The following is a 22,130-nucleotide window of genomic DNA, read 5'->3' on the forward strand; positions in this document are numbered from 1 at the left end:
TGTGCTAGCCGGGAATGTCAGTGCTAGAAAGGCACTTCCTCTTCCTTGAAACCCTATGAGAGAGGCAGGGCTTGAATTACTTGCTTTACATCTGGTTGATGAACCTTTCAAACAGAGGAAGCGCATCCTGGTTCAGGATTCAGGCCTTCTTCCAAATAAAGAAAAATATACTCTTCGGATGTCCCGTCACCTGCCTTTGAATAGCTGATGGTTCCTGCTACTTGCCAGCTAACTGTGTTTCCAATGGAAAAGTGATTATATGTGAAATTGGAGTGTCAGAGGTATTGCTTGTTCTAATGGTAAACTCCTTTCCCCCACCCCTTTCAGCATTGCTCACCTTCGTTTTGAGAGGCACAGAGTAGGGGAAGCAGAGGTTTGTGGCTAATGTAGTTAATGGCAACTTCCCTTCAGAGCTTATTAAACTTTTCTTTTTCTTCTTGGCTTTTTTGGCCTGATATGCAGAACCTGAGTCAGTGACAGTGCCGTAAGCATCCGCCAGAGCATCGTGCTGCCAACACAACCCACTTACTTAACTCTGGTTGCAGCTTCAGTTGGTTTAGTCCATTCAGGTTAGACTCCCAGGGCTTCTTCCAATCAATCCCCTCCCTCACGGAAAGATAAGGTAATACATTTGCTCTGACTCAAAGGAAGAAATAGGCTGGGAGAGTACATTCCCATGTGTACAATCAAATCGGGTTCAGATAAACTCTGACCCTCCTTCTTTAATCTGTTTTCAGAATAAAACTGTTCTCTTTTAAATTGTTTACCTTCCCTAAAAAATACCCGAAACTGAACTAGAAGGGTCACATCTAGAGGTGATAGGGCAGCTCTCGCCTCTAGAATAATGTTCTGTGCCATTCCCAGAACATCTCCCGATTATAGAATATGTCTCTGTTGTTCTTCTATCCCCTATCCCTATAGGTTCCACCTAAGAATATGGTGGTATGTGGACTGCACCAGCTAAGGAGTTTGGAGTGAACTGTCAACTGCTTTACAACAGGGCAGCCAGTGTGCAGCCAGCAAGTGACACACAGAGGATGTTTTCAGTTACATAAATCCATGCAAAAAGTACATGGGAGGGGGAAGATGTGTCATACATGCCTGATTGTGCCCGCAGGATTCAAACACCCATATACATGCAGGTGTTTTAATTTGTTCTAGCAACACTCTTTCATATACATCAAAGTATGAGAATGAGTTTTGTTTTTCAGATGTGTATGCAGACATACGTATTGTGCCTGACTATTGGCCTGCGGTAGTTGTGTGTGGACAGGCTTCCCAAAGATGTATTTACATGGATCCCACTGAAATATACTGGATCTGGAGTGATAACTGAGTAGGTGGGAATTCACATGCGGCATTGTCTATTTATTTATCAATCCAGTTCTTAGAAAAATTAATGTGTTGTAGTAGTTACCGGTTAAAGGGGCAGATCTGTCAAGAATACATCAACAGGGTAAATGCAGGAGACTTTGGCTATTGTATTCAGCAAAGTGACGGTTTCATCCATAATTTATTAAGAGCCTGAGAGAAGAACAAAGCTATTAAATTACATTAGGTTCTTGCTCCTTCGGTTCTGGCTTTTTATAAAATAAGCAGACAGGAAAGTCCTGGTAAGTGGAGGCCTGTATACAAAACAACATTTTGAGGTAAGGAAGCAGTGGTAATTTTTATTATTTACTGTTAGGGGAGGACATCATATATTGCACTCCAGATAAAAATTATAATTATTGACAGCTTCCTGTATACATAAAGCTGTGATATCATTTAATGTATGCCTTCCTTCTGTTCTTCTTTACAGATGACCCTCATAAGCCAGAGGAGAAAGATGAAATTTCCAAAGTCACAATCATAAGTCTTGTCCCATTACTGGTGATTTCTGTTGCTGTGATTGTTATCTTTTATGCCTACCGCACTCATAAGAAGAGGAAGCTCAACAAGGCATGGGAGAAGAATGTTAAGCCCAGGAAACATAAGGACTGCAGTGATGTTTGTGCCATTATGTTAGATGATGACCGCTCAGACATCAGCTCTACCTGTGCCAACAACATCAACCACAACACAGAATTGCTGCCCATTGAGTTGGACATTGTTGTTGGCAAAGGAAGGTTTGCTGAAGTGTATAAAGCCAAATTGAAGCAAAACACATCGGAGCAGTATGAAACTGTGGCAGTCAAGATTTTCCCCTATGAAGAATATGCATCCTGGAAAACTGAGAAAGACATTTTTTCAGATGTAAACCTCAAACACGAGAACATCCTCCAATTCTTGACAGCAGAGGAGCGTAAGACAGATCTTGGTAAACAGTATTGGTTGATCACTGCCTTCCATGCTAGAGGAAACTTGCAGGAATATCTGACACGGCACATTATCAGCTGGGAGGACCTCTGGAAATTGGGTGGGTCCTTGGCCCGAGGGATTGCCCATCTGCATAGTGATCACACACCCTGTGGTCGCCCCAAAACACCTATCGTGCACAGAGACCTAAAGAGTTCCAACATCCTGGTGAAAAATGATTTAACTTGCTGTCTCTGTGACTTTGGGTTATCCCTAAGGCTGGACCCTTCTCTGTCTGTGGATGACTTGGCTAACAGCGGGCAGGTAAGTGATAATTTTGAAGGGGTGGTGGGGAGTGTTGTACCAGTTGGTATGTCAGTTCCTGGGGTGAAAAGAGGAAACAAACTTATGCTGTCCTATATCATTAAATCATTAAAAATTAATGTGAAAGTGTTTATAAGCAAAGAGGATTTAAACTTAACGTTAAAGCAACAGTGAGAGCAGTGCAATGAATGTGGTGTTATGATTGGAGAGCTGCGTATGTATACGATGCAACCATCCTCTCTATACACTTATACTAAGCCTGTATAAGCTTGTTAATGATTGTTTGTGGTGCTGCTGCAATACACACTCACATACATACATGGTAATGGTGTGCTTCACATGATGAGGTTGTGCCACAGTTTTCAGGCCTCGCAGCGCTACAGTTTTGTGTGAGTAAACCCATTCCAGATGTACCCCAGCAAAGATGAAGTCAGTATTCAGTCCTCAAGAGATGTAAGCAGATAACTAGAGTGACAAATAATCACTTTAAAAGGCAACACCCCCCCCCCCCCCTTGTTTAAGATTATGGTACATTCTCCACATGTAAGTAAATGTAAGAACGTCAAATAAAAATAATTGCCTTGTGATTTTTCAACTAAGTAGCATGGATAATACTGATCTACTTCACAGGTATGCCAGGAGGATGTTTATGAATGTTTTGAAGATGAAATTTTTCAAGTACACCTCTAAATATCGGCTTTTGTAATGAAAACTCCTGTAGTATAAATTCAGACCATTTGTTAATTAATTCCTAACTATTTAGTTATACATATATATTACTTATACATGTATTTTTATGTTTATATTTTTATACATAGGTCCCATCAAAGCCTGTCCGTTTACACTGACTTTTACTTCACATTGAACTAATATTTTGGTTTAGAATGTTTTCAGGGACAGCTCAGTTGAGTTCATGGAATCTTTGCTGTTGTTTATCTAATGAAGACGTGGCTTTGAAAGTCTCCTTAGTGAGAGGCAACTGTCCTGATCTCATTTTGAGAGGGTTTATTAACCATTGCCAGGAGTGAATTGATAACCAGGGAAGGTGTATTTAAAATAACATGAACCCCACTCACAGTTGCATAGCATTTCTCTCCAGCATGCGAGACCTTTTTGGAGTTCAGTGAAGTAGTTCCATATTGTCAGTCATAAGACTCATCCCATTTGGAGTAAAGTGAAAACAGAGTATCCAGCAGTGTAAAGCAGGAGCTCTGAAACTCAACCCCACAGATACTTTGATTGCTTAAAGGCAACCCACATTTCAAGTGGATATCTCTGGCATTGCTCACAGACACTTGGAAGTAGGAGGACAGCATTGATAGTGCCACTTCCACAGTCCACACCGACACTGACAACAAAGTACAGTGCTGCCCAGAGCAGGTTACTGCTTCGGAGTCAGTGTCCTTGAGCACCGGTCTTGAGGCCCACTGTTTTATTTTGTTTAGCTCTAGTGAATCTGTTTGGGGGTGACACAGCCAGTGTCATTCTTCTCTGTGACAAGGAGTATGACGGTGTGAAGTGACTCCACTTCAACCTCCACCTTAATTCTTCAGGGCACACAAGCACAACCCACTTAAATTCCCCAACATGCCAACTTTAGAATCATGGAATACCAGTTTGGAAGGGACCTCAAGGTTCATCTGGTCCAAACTTTCTGGGCAAAAGCACCGTCTAGACAAGATAGCCCAGCACCCTGTTCAACCGAACCTTAAAAGTGTCCAATGACGGGGAATCCACCACTTCCCTGGGGAGATTATACCAATGGCTGATTGTTCTCATTATGAAAAATTTTCCTCTTGTGTCCAATCGGAATCTCCCCAGGAATAACTTGTACCCGTTACCCCTTGTTTTTTCCGTGTCACTCCTTGTAAAAAGGGAGTCTCCATCTTCTTTGTAGCCACCCTTTAAATACTGGAACATGGTGATAAGATCTCCCCTAAGACTTCTTTTCTCAAGGCTGAACAAGCCCAATTCTCTCAGCCTTTCCTTATATGGCAGCCTTCCCAGTCCTTTGATCATCTTCGTGGCCCTTCTCTGGACTCTTTCCATCCTGTCCACATCTTTTTTGTATATTGAGCATCAAAACTGAACACAGTATTCCGGGTGTGGCCTGACAAGCGCTGATTGGGGTAATGACTTCTTTATCTCTGCTGGCGATGCCCTTGTTGAAGCAACCCAGCATCCCGTTGGCTTTCTTTGCCACAGCAACACACTGTTCACTCATATTGAGCTTGTTGTCCACTAGATCTCTTTCCGCAGAGCCACTCCCTAGGCAGGTAGATCCCAGCCTGTGCTGCACTCCTGGATTATGTTTTCCCAGGTGCAAGACCTTACACTTTTCCTTGTTGAACTTCGTAAGATTCTTGTTAGCCCACTCTTCCAGCCTATCCAGGTCTTCAGGCAGGGTGGCTCTCCCTTCCGAAGTGTCCACTTCGCCACCCATTTTGGTGTCATCAGCAAGCTTCACCAGGGTGCACTTGGTCCCATCATCCAGATCACTTATGAAGATAATAAACAGTATTGGGCCCTGTATCAATCCCTGGGGGACCCCACTTGTGAGAGGTGGTCAGTTTGAAAAGGAGCTACTTACCACCACCCTCCGGGTGCAGCCTGTCAGCCAGTTCCCCACCCACCACACAGACTACTCGGAACTGATCGGAACACATCAGTTTCTCTAGGAGGAGGCTGTGGGGAACCATGTCGAAAGCCTTGGAGAAATCCAGGTAGACAACGTCCACTGCTCACCCCTCATCAACTGATCAGGTTACTTTGTCATAGAAGGCAATGAGGCTTGTCAAGCACAATTTGCCCTAGGTGAATCTGTGCTGTCTTTTCCCAACCATGTGCTTCATTTGACTTGTGATAGTCCCCAGAAGGAGTCATTCTATAACTTTCCCAGGGGCTGAAGTAAGACTGATGGGCCTATAATTTCCTGGATCCTCCTTTAAGCCCTTCATGTAGATGGCGGTGACATTAGCCTTCTTTCAGTCTTCTGGAAGATCTCCACAACTTCTCAAAGACTGGAGGGCCACCTCGCAACGATGTCAGCCAGGTCTCTTAACACCCTCAGGTGGATATTGTCAGGGCCCATCGATTTGTAGGGATCAAGCTCCTGTAATGGTTTGTATACCAACTCTTCCTTCACTGGTGGTGGGTCTGTGTTTGCATCCACCTGGATTTTTGTTCCCAAGGCCTGGGGCCCGACTATGCTGGCAACGACAGAAGTGAAGAAAGTATTGACACCTCTGCCTTTTCAGCATTGTTGGTGACTATTTCACCTCTCCCGTTTAACAGTAGGCCAACATTTTCCTTCTGTTTCTGCTTGTTATTTATGTACCTGAAGAACCCTTTTTGTAGTTTTTTACATCTCTGGCCAATTTCAATTCAAGCTGAGCTTTTGTTTTCTAACTGCATCTCTGCACGCCAACAGAAGTTGCACGTTGGGGAACAGATGGGAGATAGGAACAGCCTCTGCTGCAGAGTTCCCATACATTCATGTTCTGTAGGGGAGGGAGATGCTGGTCAACTCAGTGGTGCTGAGACATGATTGTCCCAAGTGTCTGTTCAGTGTATGGCTGTTGCTCACATGCTTGGCCTTAAATTCATCACAGAGTCCACGTAATAGGGAATTTAACTTTGGGACTGATGGCACAGGGTTGGTTTTTTTTTTTTCTGTTCTCTCTTTATAAAGACTTTGATCCTACAACCATGTGGATATTTTTGGCACAGAAATTCTCTGCTGTTGCGGGATCCTATGACAAAGCGATGTCCTTGATCTTTCCTGCTGTCTCCTTATGGTGCATTGCACTTTTTGTGGCCCTTCTTCCCATTTGCCTTGAGCCTGGGGTGATAAGATGTGTTTATAGAAGCTTGTAAAACGGGTGTTGTAGGGCTTTCTCGGGGACTGTACATTTACTATGTGGCTGCCTGCAATTGCAGACTCAGTAACTGAAATGATCTTTTGCAGTCGTGCTTGCTGCTGGGCTCTGGAGTGATTGCTGTAGTGGAGTCTACAAATAGCTCATTTGAATCACAGGTCCTACTGCATCACCCACTTATGCTTTTTCATCTCTGTGATTAACCAGTCTCCAATTTGAAACTGTCTTTGCCTGATCAAAGATGTATTGTGTTTGCAGTTTTTCAAGGGGGGTAAATTTTTTGTACCTACCCAGTGAAGAGTTTGTCATTTGAGAGCAACTGTTGAGTGACCCAAAAATTCTTCCTTAAAACCTTTCTTGTGATAAAACCAGCCACTTAAACTTTGTTTTCTGTAATGCAAGGTCATAATCTAGATCTCAGCAAAGCTGCTAAAATCATTGCTGAAAATTGCTCGGTATGAATAAAGTTTACGAGAACGGTTTTTCAAACAAAGGGGACGATTTTTGGGTTTGATTCAAGTGTGTGCTTCTGCATTCAGTATTTGTGTATTTGCTTTCTTCTGCCAGGCCTGCACTTAGCACTTTCCTTTTAAGCCTACCATGAAAAGAAACAGCTAACACTGTAATATGCAGCGCAAAAGAATACAGTGTGTTTCGTGCTCGTCTGAAAGGCACCGGGTCAGCAGCAATTGCTTCGGGCCCAAAGGACAGAGTTTATCTGTGAACAGCCAAAGAGCGAGAAAGCTTGTTAATGTCAAAATTATTTGCTTAAGGAACTAAAAAGGGCTGCTTTTTTTTTTTTTTTTTTAATTTACCAAGGGAGGTGCGAGTAAGTTGGTAGTCGGGACAATGCCAGATTCCCCTGGCAGAAGAAAGTATGACCTGTGCCAAGTATGGCCTGAATTTTTGGATACATGTCAAATGGCATCGTTTCTGTGAAAGCTGAAGTTAAATCACAGGAGAATCCAAAACATGAATTACAATTGCAGCTCCTGAGCTCTCCCCTGTCTCCTCTTCTGTAGGTTGGCACAGCAAGGTACATGGCCCCTGAGGTTCTGGAATCCAGGATGAACCTGGAGAATGTGGAGTCCTTCAAACAAACAGATGTGTACTCTATGGCTTTGGTCCTCTGGGAAATGACATCTCGCTGTAACGGTGTTGGAGGTAAGTGCCATCGGTTTTCTTCTCTCTAAAAGTGTGTTTGCTGTTAGGTAGACCACTTTTAAAGATAATTAATGCCTGTTTTTTCCTGTAACATCTTGAGTAACCATGGATTGACTCAGTCTGGTTGACGTCACCCAGAATGATTGGAAACATAAGAAAATTTGAAATACTCAGACCAAGAAGTGATAACTGCCTCCCATTTACTTTCATGGAATGTTAATTCTGAAACCTAATGAGGGCCAGTTAAGTGTCACATTTACTAATTGATCATTTCAGTAAGAGCCGTCATAGTGATACAGAAACGTTGCTGCTTTCCCAAAATCCCCAGCTGCTCTTCATCATTTTTTTGATGTTGCAAGAGGTCATTCATATGAGAAATCAAGGGATGTTTGTTGTACGAAGTGCAGTAACAAAATAAAAATGATTGGAACTGACTATCAGAACAGCTCCGGGAATCTTTGCTGTGCTTGTTCATATTCTGAGTTTGTTCACTGAAACAAAATCTCCATTTCTGCTTTGCCTAAAGCTGCCCCAGAATTCCCAGTGTGCAGCACTGGTATGTGCTAGAAATCAGAAAAGTTGCTGTTGAGATATCTGCATTACATATTGCTATGTTTGAAGATTTTCACCTTACTTCAGGGACTAAAATGAGACTAAGTTACATATAAAATTCTTCAGTCTGCTGGTATTACCTAACATTCATTCTAACAAAAACTGCTGCACAGTCCAGGACTCTCACAGGCAGTCTAAAGAGTGGGGCTGTCAAAGGTAACACTAATGTGGATATTATAGTAGATATGCGGCTATGATTTGATTTGTTACCCTTCTTCCAAAACCTCAGAGGCTTCCTTTTCAGCGGACTTGGCATGGTTGCATCTCAAAGGGCTGCCACAGAGACAGGACAAACTTGCAGACTAGAGCACTACAGTGTGGGGAACACAGTGTACAGGAGGGAAACCAATGTCCCATGGGGACATGTGCATAGCTGCTCCTTGTTTCTCTGCTAACATTTGTGGGGTACCACAAGGGTGTCCGTGAAGGTCTGTGAAGCCACTCTGCACAGTAGTTGTGTGGCTGCATCACAGTGTCCATGTGCAGGCGGGAGGAATGCCTCCACCTCAGTCTCCTCCTGTGTCTGACCAGCATTTAGTCTTGCTGGGTGGGCTGGACTGTGGGCAACAGATTTGCCCCTGTTTGCACCCTGCCGGGAAAGCTACAAAGCCAGTATGTGTGCAAACAGCTAGTGCTAGCATAAAAGCATGAAAAAAAAAAAAATATTTTCTAGTCAAACATTTCAGGGAAAAGGGCTTTGGTGCTTCAGGAACTGAACCTCAGTCTGGCATATTCCAAGGCAAACCTATCCACGTTTAACTGTCGTGGTCATGCCTGTTTCGAAATGCATTGGCACAACCTCAGCCTTTCATTAGCACTTTGTAAATGTGGCTGAGGAGATTTAAAACCCGAGAAAAAGGATCTTTGCCCTGTCTCTTGAGCTCTCTCTGTTTCTTGCATTTAGGAACTCACCTTATTAATATAAATATGAGCTGCTCACTGTGGAGTCTTTTATCTTTGGTGATGCCCAAGCCCCTTCCTGTTCATATTTGCTGAGTACAGTGAAATGGAGATTGTGGCAGGAGCAAACCTTATTGCTGCTGTTCTCAGAAGGCAACTGCCTAAAAGAGGATATAAAGGGAGTTTCATAAGGAAGGAAAATCACCAGCATGTTTAGCTAGAAGAGAGTGACCCATTATAACCTCAAGAGGAAGAACTGAAGTCATTTCAGGAAAAGGAAAGATTTCTCTGGCCCAGCATCCCCTTTGCTTTCAAGGTGGAGCTTAACACCCGCCCACATCCTGATTTCCCCTATTCGTTTCATCCCTCAGTCATCCTCATCCCCAGAAACACATTTCTTGAATTTCGTTTCCCTATTTCAGTCGTCTTTCCAGGGGTTGAAGTCCCCAGCAAAACCACAGGAGTACTTGGGCAGATCTGTAGGGCGTGGAACTTGGGCTTAGTGTCTTCATCCAGACCAGTTAAATGCAACTCCCAGGATGTAGCTCCCTTAACTCGTCCCTGGTACTGAGCTGCAGCAGCATTGCACGATTTCTCTCGTTTCCTTCTTAGATTTTCCCCTGGTTCGTGCAGTCTAGCTATCTTTGCAACCAGCTGGTGAAATATCCTTACGGTGATTCATGGCTACAGCTCCCCCTCTGCTTTCTCTCTCCATCTGTCACTCGTGAGACTCCCTCCTCTCCTCGTAGCCTTCCCGAGGATCTGCCTCACCTCACGCAAACCCCTCTTTTTTTCCTAAACTGTTGGACACTGGGGGAAATGACCTCCCATATAAGCTGGAGTAGGGTGACCTGATTGCGGCCAGCCTTCCCAAAGGAGCCCAAAAGATGCAGGCATTGCCTTTGCAGGGCAGGCTTGACTGTGGTCTCAGCTCCCTGTCCCTAGAGAAACCTGTGGCAGTTTAGAGGGCAGGAGTGGCAGTCTAAGCTGAGGCAGCACCATTAGCAACTTTAATTAGGGAGGGAAGCATGGGGGGGGGGGCTAATTGCCGTTCAGCCACCTAAAGGTATGGTGACTTATTTCTTTTACAAAGAGAGCTCTCAGGATTCATTTGTCAGCGCGCAGGTGTTCGGTGAGTGTGGGAGGTGATGGAGGCAGGTCCTTTCACTACAGTAGTTTTGTCAAACACGGCCTCCATGCTATGCCAGGCCTTTTCAGTCAGCAGACATTTAAACAAAAATACCCGGCAGCGTAATCCATACTGTGAAGCCGCCGTAGTAAATAAGCAGGTGGGGATCGGCTTTCGAGAAAGGCCATGCTGTTCATTGTTACTTTGTTGTGCTAAATACGGAGAAGCAGAAATGGGGCACGAGGGAAAGGGAGACAGAGGCAAAGATCGAGTTTGACTGATTTTTCACCAGAGTATAATTTAAGAGGCATATTTAGAAACTCAGCAATACTGCTTTGGGGAGAACTTCAACTGCTCCATGCTGCCGTTAACTTGGTATTTCATTCAGCGCAACAGCTGTGCACCAGATGCTGCACGTTGCAAGAAATATAATTTTCATCTCAACCACTTGCTTTCAGAGCGACACAGCTTTGGTGACTGAGGCAAGTGTAATTTCTCTGACAGCCTCCTAGAAAGAAAAGAAAACCATCTGTTTTGTATCGGAGCTGCTATGGGTGGGGGACTGTTGGGGGTGACAAGGGAGAAGGAGAGGAAAGGGAGCTTCTGGATACACAGGGTCGGTGAAGAGGGAGAAGAGAAAGCCCTCAGAAAATGGCGACGTTGCTCTTGCAGTATTGTACTGCCTGGAGTGGTGGCTGGCTTCGGTATAGCATCAGTTTGTTCGAAATGGCAGCCTTGCTTTACCAGAGCTGTGTTTAATGTGACTAAAATCACTGAATAATCTTATGCTTACCCGGGAAGAGTCAGCCAAGAGCCACAGTTTGGTAACTAAACATTTGTGCATCCTGTACCTGGTAAAATGCTCAGCTTTCATCATACTGACGTGGAGGAGGTGACAGTTTCTGGCAGCAGGGAGCATTTTGATAGCCTTTATGGTGGAGCTGTGCCTGCACATTGGGCCCTGAGGTGGCTGCAGCTGGGGCCTGATTTAAACCTCTCCTTCTGTGGAGCAGAGCCCAATTAGGGCACGCCTGGACTGCACTGCCTTGTGGTGGCATATAACCCTGAGCTGGTACATCCACACAGTGCAGCGTCACCCCATGACAGTAGCTCATGTCCTAGAAATTCTCTAAGTGTCACCACAGTACTACATGGACAACAAGTGCTGTCCTTCAACAAGCCCGGGTAGCAGTAGATAAGATCGCTGCACTATACTCTGTGTTGGGTGCTGATGTGCTCTGTGTTCCTCTACTTTCCCACCTCAGGATCCAGCACACAGTGACTAAGCAGCCTGTAACCATACACTGATGGCAGAGCTCATGCACCCCCAAACCTTTGGAAGGGTGTCTGTGTCTTTGGTCATCACATGCGAAGTCACTTAAAACACGTCTGTACAAGGGAAACTGCAGAGTTCACCCATCCCAACACACCCTCACCCTTCCCAGCTAGCATCCGTATTCTGAAGGGTTGGAATGGAGAAACCTAGGGAAAATATGAAGTAAGCGCTAGACAACTTCGTAAACTTGGCCATAAAATGGCTTTTGAGCTTCTGCTTTATGCATTTTGTGCAACAACTAAATAGGTCCACCACCCAAATTCCTCTAGCATGAAGAAAGACACAGGTGTGTATGTGTGCATGAGCTGTAACAGTAGCTCCCCCATCAATTGATTTATGCCTTCTGTGGCTCTCCCCTTGTAAATTCTAAAGGGAGTGGCATTTCAAAAGGACCTCGAAGTTCCCACTGCTTTGGACTATGCTTCACAGTTGATTTTTGCTGTCCTTCTTTCACCTCACTCCTGCTCTGATTCTACAAATGAGCTTTCATCTTCCAGCATGAGAAGTTGTCCCACAGAAATCAGTAAGACAGATCCCATGAGGGAGTGTCAACAGGGTTTGTGGGTATGTTGTTCTGACCCAAAGGAAGAAAATCTTGCTGAAAAGAGCTTAGAGTAGAAAAAGATCATATGAGCAAGGTGTATTTTTCATGAGGAACCCATGGCCAAATTTTCCAAAGCATTCATCAGGCACAACAAATAGATTTTCAGTAGTGTCTGTGCTTAGGGCTAAAAATTGAGTCCCAGCCTTTTTGAGAGCTATGGCCGGGCCAGTGTCAAAGGAAACCAGAGGTACAGTGATTATTAGTGCAAGGTAGCTCACAACCATAAAGATTAAATGCTGGAGGTTAAAGTTGAAAGAACTCTGCCATTACTGAACGGTAAAGGTGCTGTAGTTCATGGTTCCTGAGGTATTTATGGTACTTCAGCCAGTTGTCACTTTTAGTGCCTGACTGGTCTAAAAACCATCAAAAGAAACACATAAGGCATGAAAAATAGATTCAGCACCTGTATACAGCCATGCAAAAGCAGCTGGGCACAAACATCTTAACCTACCTCGAATTGACATCTGTTACATCTACTGTAGCACGTCAACATGATCCATGAATAACCCTAGCTATTACTGCAAAATGTGTCTGACACCTGAGATTCCACAGCATAAGGATGATTTACTGTGAGAGGATTCAGTGGGCTTTTCTTTGTAAGGGAAAGAGAAGCAAGATAATAAATAGCAAGAAAATGCTGCATGCTTTTCAATCTGAGGGATGGCACAACTGTATTACTATAAAGTCAGTACAGTGAATTGGCATCTGGCCTCAATTTCTCTTTCTTTGCCATTAAAAACAAACAAACAAAACAAAAACAAAACAAAAACAAACAAACAAAACAAAAAAAAAACCCAAACCTGAAAAACCTATTCAATCTTTATATTTGGAAAGGGAATGATCATAGCATAGAAAGAATTTGTCATACAGGGAAAATGTATTACAAACCTATCAATTCTGCAGGAAGGCTTTCCCTTCCCTGACTTGAACCGTCCCATGAACATGAATGGCCTTCAGATTAAGCTTATCAAGAGGGAACAGGTCAGGACCGCAGCACCGGCGCCCCTCTCTTGGACATTTGGACTCCTCTGACTCATACTGCAAAAAAATCTCAGAGCCTTGGCTGGTGCTCATGACCACTACCACAATCAAACCATGACTGATGGAGATGGTGTAGGAAACGGCCGTTTAAGTCATGCTATTTAAATTTCCCCAGCAAACTTTAATATTTTGGTTAACTTTGGAAGTAGAGGTATCTGCTTTGTAATCATTGTGCATCCGCTGCATAGTAATCCAGGTCTGACCAGCAGGATGGCAACTTCCCAATTAACTTCTAGGGCTAGTCTTGTAAATTTACTTTGGCTGAGTAATCTCTAACTCAGATTAATGTGGGTGAAACTGGTATGCCTTCTTGCAGAGGAAAGACAGCAAAGCAGACTTTGGCCCTTGAGTCTTAAAGAAAGTCATTTACATATGAGAAGACAGGAGTTGTGTTTCAGGACTATAGCCACTCTCCAGAGCATTGTGTGGAGCCGGCACCGGCACCGGATGGTTCAGGAGAAGGAAGGAGAGCTCTGTAGGAGGCATCTGTGGGGTCATCTGCTGCACTGCACACGCAGTTGTTTGCAGCTGGATCTCTAAACGCTGAACATTTAAAGCACAAGGTTTAATATCCTTAATATTAATATAATTAATATTTTAGTATTAGATAGGACAAGGGGGAATGGCTTTAAACTGGAAGAAGGCAGGTTTAGATTAAACATTAGGAAGAAATTTTTCACTTTGAGGGTGGTAAGGCACTGGAACAGGTTGCCTAGAGAGGTTGTTGAGGCCCCATCCCTGGAGGTGTTCAAGGCCAGGCTGGACGTGGCCTTGGGCAACCTGGTCTAGTGGGAGGTGTCCCTGCCTATGGCAGGGGGGTTGGAACTCGATGATCTTCAAGGTCCTTTCCAACCTAAACCATTCTATGATTCTATGATCCCTTCCAAAATGTTTATTATCATAACCTGGCTGTTATTTTTAAGCATTAGAAATTCTTTTTCTGTAGCCTGATAAATTCTTCATCTCGTGGCCATCACGTAGACGCGAGATCTACAGCCTGACTCTAAGGTTTTGGAGAAAATTCCACCTTTTATTAATGTTCAATACTATCTTGTTTTTATCATGAGACATGACAGAAGGATCTGACCTGTGTTATCTTGATCATTAGTTATTTTCAATATTTTATCATATGACCTCTTACCTTTCTCTCCAAAGTAAACAAAGCCAAGCTTTAGAGGTTCTTCCCATTTTTTCTAGGCCTTTAATCATTGTTATCACCCTTCTCGGAGCTTCTTTATACTGTAAAATGGCCCTTGAGAGGAGTGAGCAGCACTGGACACTGCATTTGAACTTTAGTTGTAACATTACGCAATACTACTGTGTCTCCCGTCTCGTTCATCTCTCTTCACACATCTTCTGGGCACTCACATGCATTCTTCAGACTGCCTTGTAGATTACACTTCAGTTTTTCTTGCCCTCAATTAATTCCTAGAAAGAAATAAGAGGCAGCAGAACAGGCCAACTTCATAAATCTTTATCTAATACTAGCAAGTCATTAGGCCTGTGAGTAAAGTCTCCATCTGTTCCCAAAGAAACCACAGCATTTTCTACACTGTGTCAGCATCTACTATAATATTTCCGCTCTCAGAGATTTCTTGAGTTTTCTCCAAAGGTCCCATATGTCTGCCTCTTCCTTTCTCTCTCCAAAGAAAAGCAAAGAAAATATGCAACATGCAATCAAAAACTAGAATGGCAGCAGCCCCTTCAGGAAGCTGTGCCCCTCACATCATGGGCCAAAACTGACCCATTTTGGGAAAGAAGCCTAAAATAAGAGCAGACTACTACTTTCTACAAAGGAACGCGGCTCAGTAATAAACAAGGGCAGCATGGCAGCTTCCAGCACTGCTCCTTACTGTATCTTTGTCCTTTTCAAGCAACTGTTTCCTCCTAGCAATCTGGCACACTAACATCTATCATGACCTAGATAGATGGCAGTTTATATTTCACCTGGTAAATGTGTGTGGCCTACAGGGGACCTAAGGGCGACCAGTTCTTGCAAGCTTGGCTCAAGCAAAACTCACCTTGAAGCTCCTGTGTGTTTTGCCTCAGCACAGATTGAAAGGCTCACAAACCATTATCGGTTACTCTGCTGCTCTGACTGTTGCTAATATGATTATGGACTAAAGGGTTTAAATGAAAATCGTTTAGTTGGCTAGGAAAGAAAAGGGGAGGGAGAGGGCATGTGGGAGAAACGCATTTGAAACATTTTTGAAAATGCCAACTGGCTTTGCTTTGTTTGGAGCTGGTCAAGCAGAACAGTGGCACTGAGCAGCTAATGAGTAGCTCCTACTCCTCCAGAGAACAGCCAGCTCCCTTCTCACTTGGCACCAGCGCAGCCCAGCTGAATACCCTTGTGTTTGCTTATTCTCTTGGCAGAAGTGAAAGAGTATGAGCCCCCGTTCGGCTCTAAAGTGCGAGAACACCCCTGCGTGGAAAGCATGAAGGACAATGTCCTAAGAGACAGAGGGCGACCCGAGATCCCCAGCTCCTGGCTTAACCATCAGGTAAGAGCACCACATGTGAGCAGCTGGGACCTGCACTATACACTGCCTGAAGCCTGAGCCTTAACTCAGTGTCCTGCCCGACAGGCTGGACCTCTCTTTTGCCCGGATTAGAGCTCTGTCACATGGTGACACCGGTGCTGCCGTGGTTCAGACACCACAGCGCTCTGCACCGTGCCTACCCTAAAGCCCTGAGATTTCTGCTGCCCACCAGTGTAATCTAAAAGTGATCTAAAAAAAACAATTGGAAACCTGAGATCCGACAATCATCTAGGCAGCCACAGAATAATTAGAGCCTTAAAGCATACTGTGTGCAGGCTCTGAAAGGTCAAAGAGAACAACTTCGCACATGGGCCCCTTCAGCAGAGAAAACAAATCTCAGTACTTTATCATGGACACCAGTCATAGTTGTATCCCAGCTGTTGACAGCTTTAAGAAAATAGGAAATGAGTCTTCAGCAAGCCAGTCTGTTTTTATTCAGGTTGCGCATTAGCAGTCCATTTCCCTTGCATGTCGTGAAGCACTCTGTCAGCTTTCCCCATTCACGGACACCATGGTTGCACTTACTAAGCGACAGTAGATGAAACTGAATGGAAACAAGCCAAAGGCATGAATTTCTTCACCTTTGCTCTGAGCTGTTTTATCAGTAGAGATGAAATGAGAATCATATCAGAGAAGAAGTGAGGCTTGGTAGTTCCGCTTGTCGATGAAATATATTGAGTCGTCTTTACAGACGAAAGGACAGCATCGTGAACATTTCTACAAGTCCCGGCAAACAAGATCAGCTAGTATTTCCGTCAGGAGCAATGTAACATTCCCTTTTTCATTCCAGTTGAGATGTTAAAATCATAGTCTAACACCTACTTAAGAAAGACCAAGTGAGTGGCCAAAATCCATCATCTTTCCAACCAAGAACACATCTGCCGCCTGATGACTACAGCAGAGTGCAGCCCCTTCCTGGACCACAGGGACTTGCTTCTTATATAGTCATCTGTGATGAGTAGGGTTATTGAGGAGGGGCCTTTAACTGGGGAAGAAAGCTGTATTTTGAGGGATGCCTGGATATCGGGTATTACCAGGACTAAAAAGCCCTTGATGTTTTTAGGAGTGATAGATACAACTGTCTTCTAAATGACAAGTTGAGCTGGGAAGGAGAGATTATACTGATGCTTATCTTTATAGAAAAGAACTCGTTGCAGAAATTTTATAAAAATTGTGGATGAGCTAGCAAAGGGGATCATGAGTTGACTGCAGTTGTTTGCTTTCCACAAAGGCAAAATGAAGTCCAAACTGGTAATACATATGTGGTACTTTAGAACTAGAGTCCAATTAGCAAAGTAGAAAAGAATCCTGAGCCAGATCATTTGGGAGAAAAAAAATTAAATAGTAGAAAATGCTTAGAATTAGGAACAGTGCGAAAACATTTCTCGGGATATTCAAAAGAAATGGTCTCACACATGAAAAAAAATAAAGTAAAGAAGGGTGGAGAACTGCTTAGGGAAACAGAGGAACAACAGGAAGATCTGTGGTCAGCAAACTTGAGGATAATCAGGGTTTTCTCAAGAGCCAAAGGAAATCTTAGTACCAATCTGTTGCTGGATATGAAAGAAAGACACTGCATATGCTAATGCAAAGGCAGAAGTGGTCAGCAAGTATTTCTGTTCTGCATTTGGGAAGTGTTAGATGATGTACACGTAATAGAAGCTGATGAAGGCCCCTAAAAGTAAAAGTCATCGGCACTTAAAGCAGGCCTGAGGCAGTGTTAGGTGGCCCAGAAACTTGTCTACGTTCGGGACAGGGCTACTCCTGCGGACCTTGCAGTGGGGCACTGCATTACGGGGCAGCAGAAACGGGCAATACCGCTGGTTAGGCCTTGGAGAGAAGTGTCCAGGAGCCTATTTCATGCACAGCCAGTTGTAGCGGCAGGCGTAGGTGTGCCGGCGTGCCCGGGTTGCCTGGGTAGGGAAGGACCAGGCTTGGGATCCCTGTGGTGCTCAGGCACGGGGCAGACCCATGGCTGCTGTCGTGGCAGCAAGCCTGAGTGTGTGGAGGGCTGCAGCTCAAGGGACTGGAGCAGAGCTGTAAGATACACCGTGAATTTTGTCCCCTCTGGGTTTACACAGCAAGTAAAACGGTCGCAGCTGTGGGCCTAGGTGTCCTGCATTCGACTTCAGAGGTTTCTTACCTATGTAAAACCCAGACCTCAGTCTGCCCCCAGTACAGGGCACCCCACTGACTGGGAGGACCATATGTCTGCGCTTGTGTGTCACTGGGATGGGCACACCTGGCTCCGAATGGGTTCAGCTAAGAGTCTAAGGAGGGAAATGGATGCCCGATAACACACTCACAGGACATTTGATGAAGGTGGATTTAATTCCCTTCATCTGAATCCCATCGGTGTTTCACATTGCACTATCTAAAATGCAGTGACGCATTGGCTTCTGCGGGCTGTGACAGTTTGCAGCAGCCGAGGATCTGCTTTGAACTCCACAGAAGTTGCTCTTACTGTAATAGCTCTTCCATATTCATTTCCTTCCTCTGCAGTCATGTTTTTGTAATGAACCCATTATTCATCATGATAAAATTCAGGAATGGATTTACATATTACAATTTCCCCCCCCAGTTAATGAGATTTGTTGCACTATTGATTTCAAGTTAATGTTTAATATTTAATTTAATTTACTGCTTGTAATTTCAATGCCAGCAGAAAACTAATGTTATTTGTATACAGACAATAACGTTCTGCTATTAACATTGACATCAGTCAACATCACCAATTAGGTAAATTATGCAATTAATGCAGTGTTGTGAAATGTTATTTTTTTAAATAAGAAGTTTAAGATAAATCCTACTTAATGGGCTTTCAGTGTCATAAAGCAAAGCACACAATTTCCTGGCAAATACCTCATGTTTATAAAATGCATTGCAAAGATGCAACTGTTTTTTGCTCCTGTAAACATGTGCATCAGCATTGAAATGAAGGTTAAATAGTTACATCTGTGAGTGACATGTTTAAGTGTTTGTGGGACTGTGGCCCATATTTGCACTTAGATTTAGTTAGTCTGCAAGGAATTCATAAAGGGCTGATGTAGGGCCTGATATTGCTGGCAATCAGAATTTTGTTCGAAAAACCCAAACAGAATTCAGGCACGCAAAGGCATGGCTTGAGCAGGAAGTCACGTTATCCAAGAATTCTGGTTATATTTATTAAAAAAAAAACCAAACCCTACTTGATTCTATAGCACTAGTCCAAAGCGTCATTTTTTCTTGTTTTAAAGTATCAGAATATATGCCCAACAATGACAGTAACGACCAAAGTGCTGAAAATATTGTAGTAGGGTTTCTTTGTTAAAAAAAAGCATGGCCCCATGACAATAGCAGCAGGGACCATAAAGCACCTCCAGGACACATGTGAATAACCCCCCCCAATCTTCAGAGGGCACTAAAGAAACCCTCACACCCACGGGCTTTGGTGGTGACTGCCCCCATCACGGCTGCTCTCTCTGTGCTCTCTGCAGGGCATCCAGATGGTGTGTGAAACTCTTATTGAGTGCTGGGACCACGACCCCGAGGCCCGACTCACGGCGCAGTGCGTTGCGGAGCGCTTCAGCGAGCTCAAGCACCACGACAAGCTCTCAGGAAGAAGCTGTTCGGAGGAGAAGATCCCCGAGGACGGCTCCGTGACCACCAGCAAGTAGCGCGCACCCGAGAGCTCCGAAACAGAGGGAAGTCGCTCCTAGACGCATCCACCTTGGCAAAGGAAGAAGTCTCGATCGGTGCCTTGACTTGCTTCCTGGAGGACTGAGGCTGTCACTACTCCCTTTAGGCTCCGGCTCTGGACAGGGAGATGTATTCGTGGGAATCAAAAGCTGGGGAGTAGGTGTCATACCCTAGCATTGGCTGCCGGCATCATGTCGTAGGAGGAGCTATGTATGTTAGCACTTCCTCAGGAAATGAGATTTGAAAATAGCCAATAACATTATGCACTTTATTAATGCCTGTATATAACTATAAATTGCTATTTTTATATATATATACATATATATATAAAAAGTGTGTGTGTATGTATATATATCTCTATATTTCTATAAACAGCCATGCTCTGAAAAAAAAAAAAGAGTTTAAAAAACCAACAAAAAAAAAGTGCTTCCAGGAAATTACTGGTGCATTAGAGATCCCTCCCCTTTAGGGAAGGAGCCTGGGGAGGCCCGCATAGCACGACACCAGCAATTGTGCACTAATAAGCGCTCTGCCAAAAAGATAGAAATAGTATGTGATAAGAAGATGGCTTTCAAAGCATGTGCTGTAACCACCCAGCTGTGGCCCTGCAGTTCCCAGTTGCAGGAGCAGTCTCGCAGCAGACCGGCCAGTTTGGCTTTGCAGTTGTACCTAGGCGGTCCTGTCTGCAGCACATTTTGGAAGGTTCAGGGATGCCTTTGCCCTCTCACCTTAACCCCAACGTCCTCACAGTGTCCCAGAACGGGAGTGCGAGGAGGTTTTGTCGTCGTCCCCCCCCCCCCCCATTTGTGTTTCCATACAGAGGTCATTAATGTTGTGTGTTTATTGCTTTGAATTCGTGCTGCTTGCAAGCAGGTTGCAAAATAGCGGCAGGATGAGGTATCCCCTCCTCCCATCCCCACCCCCAAACCATACAAAACAAGCCAGGGCCAGCAATAATCCCAGCAGATGTTTTATATTTGCTGTGCATTCTCAGTGCAGGCAGTACGATTTTTTTTTTCCCCTTCCTTTTACCTTGATTGCGTTACGGGAAGAACAAACAATTTTTTTTTCCCTGTACAGCATGTCTAATTGCTTGACACACCACAGTCTGACTCGGTTCCATGCTTTCTAGAGAAAAGTAAGAGACGACAGCCAGTGCCCTTATTTTTGCAAGAGGACTTTGGATGTGAGGGAAGGCTCCGTAGCATTAGGTTAATGGCATATCCTGCCCTGGGCACTGCTTGCATATAGGGCTGCCCTCAGCCAGTCAGCAATTAACAGAAAAAAACCCCAAACCCAAGAAAGATGTTTTATTCCTAAAGGATCCCTCAGACATTGCTTACATTCTTTCAGTTCTTCAGAATGTTTAAGACAGTTGACATCACATTGGGCCTATATAAATGACAGCAATGTGTTTAGAAAGTGCTAACAGTTTTGTCTTTAAGAGTTTTGCAGTGATTCTTTTCACTTTTTTCTTTCCCCACGGCATGTAAGCGGGTCTTGGAAATTACAAATTCGGCCAGTACAAACCAGGCCTGTACTGATGTATCAGGCGCCATTTATTAAACACCTTTGACAGACAAACATAGCTCTAGAAGACATTGCTGTGTAAGCCAATAGGAATCATGCTTATTCAAATAGGAGTTAAGGTTTACGGTGGCAAATATTTTATTTGAAATTGGTTTGTATTCATTGGGGGTTTTTTTGTATGTTTGTTTGGTTTTTTTTTTTTCAGTTTAACCAAACTACTCAGAAATATTTAAACCGAACGTGGCAAAGCCTCAACAACTACAGTGGAATTCAGAGGATGCTATGTCCAGTTTTATAGAGGGGAGGGATTATTTTGGGGGGGTAAAAAACCCGGGGAAGCGGTGCTGCGGAGCTGCTGGCGGCGGCGGCGGCGGCGGGGCCCGCTGCCCTCTAGCGACGCGCCGCCGCCTCGGCTGCCCGGAGCCGCCGGGGGGAGGCGGGAGGGGGGCATGGAATGTCGCGCCCCGTTTCTCTTCCTCCATCCACGCTGAAGGTCAAGGAATGGCGTCCGGTAGTTCCTAACAATACTGACATTTTGATGGGGTTTTTTTGTTTGGTTGGTTTGTTGTTTTGTTTTGGTTTGTTTTTTTCACTACTACATGTAAAGGAAAATTTTTATTCTTTTAAGGAATATTTCACCTGTACATCATGTATGAAATAGGAATGTGAACAATATATACTCTTGTATATCAAATGTTTCAAGCACTTAACTTGCTTTGTAAACAGTTTTGGGGTATTTGGGGGTCTGTTTTGTTTTGTTTTGTATAAATCAAATGTTTATTGGAGCAAATAAAATAACACTGACTCAAGTTTGTCTTTCATCTTTGGAGCGTCCGCAATAGGGAGACGGCTCTTCCTAAAATGAACCCTATCCTAAAATGATTCAGGCCCGTTCCTCCCCACCAGAGGCGTGAGTGTCATGCTCAGTGTGTCCCGTGGCCTTTGCATGTGTCCTGCTTTCCTGATGACTACTTTCCCCAGTCTCCATCCTGCCCTTCAGCAGAACAGCACTAGCAGATACCCAAACTTGGTGGCCCGTTAGCCCCTGTGCTGTAAAACCTTCACTAGTCTCAGGGGAGGGGAGGGAGAAGAGGGTTCACAGCTGACGCTCTCC

General features: G+C 44.2%; 1 protein-coding gene across 2 annotated transcripts in view; it reads left to right on the top strand.

The window, feature by feature from the left end:
- TGFBR2 (transforming growth factor beta receptor 2) overlaps positions 1-21,819 on the top strand; it is a 66,441-nt gene extending 44,622 nt beyond the window's left edge. Inside the window, exons 4-8 of one of the 2 annotated variants that reach the window (XR_014270554.1) lie at positions 1,802-2,601; positions 7,502-7,643; positions 15,642-15,769; positions 19,285-20,188; positions 20,683-21,819. Coding sequence is in view for 1 of the 2 variants with exons in the window: in XM_082499341.1 (XP_082355467.1) it covers positions 1,802-2,601; positions 7,502-7,643; positions 15,642-15,769; positions 19,285-19,464 (1,250 nt within the window). In the remaining variant the exon portion in view is untranslated. Of the gene's footprint in view, positions 1-1,801; positions 2,602-7,501; positions 7,644-15,641; positions 15,770-19,284 lie in introns of both variants that reach the window. The other variant, XM_082499341.1, reaches the window with a different exon arrangement.
- Positions 21,820-22,130: the final 311 nt, after the last annotated feature.

This window comes from Vanellus vanellus (genome assembly GCF_965231255.1).
Source record: "Vanellus vanellus genome assembly, chromosome: 2".
Classification (NCBI taxonomy): Eukaryota; Metazoa; Chordata; class Aves; order Charadriiformes; family Charadriidae; genus Vanellus; species Vanellus vanellus.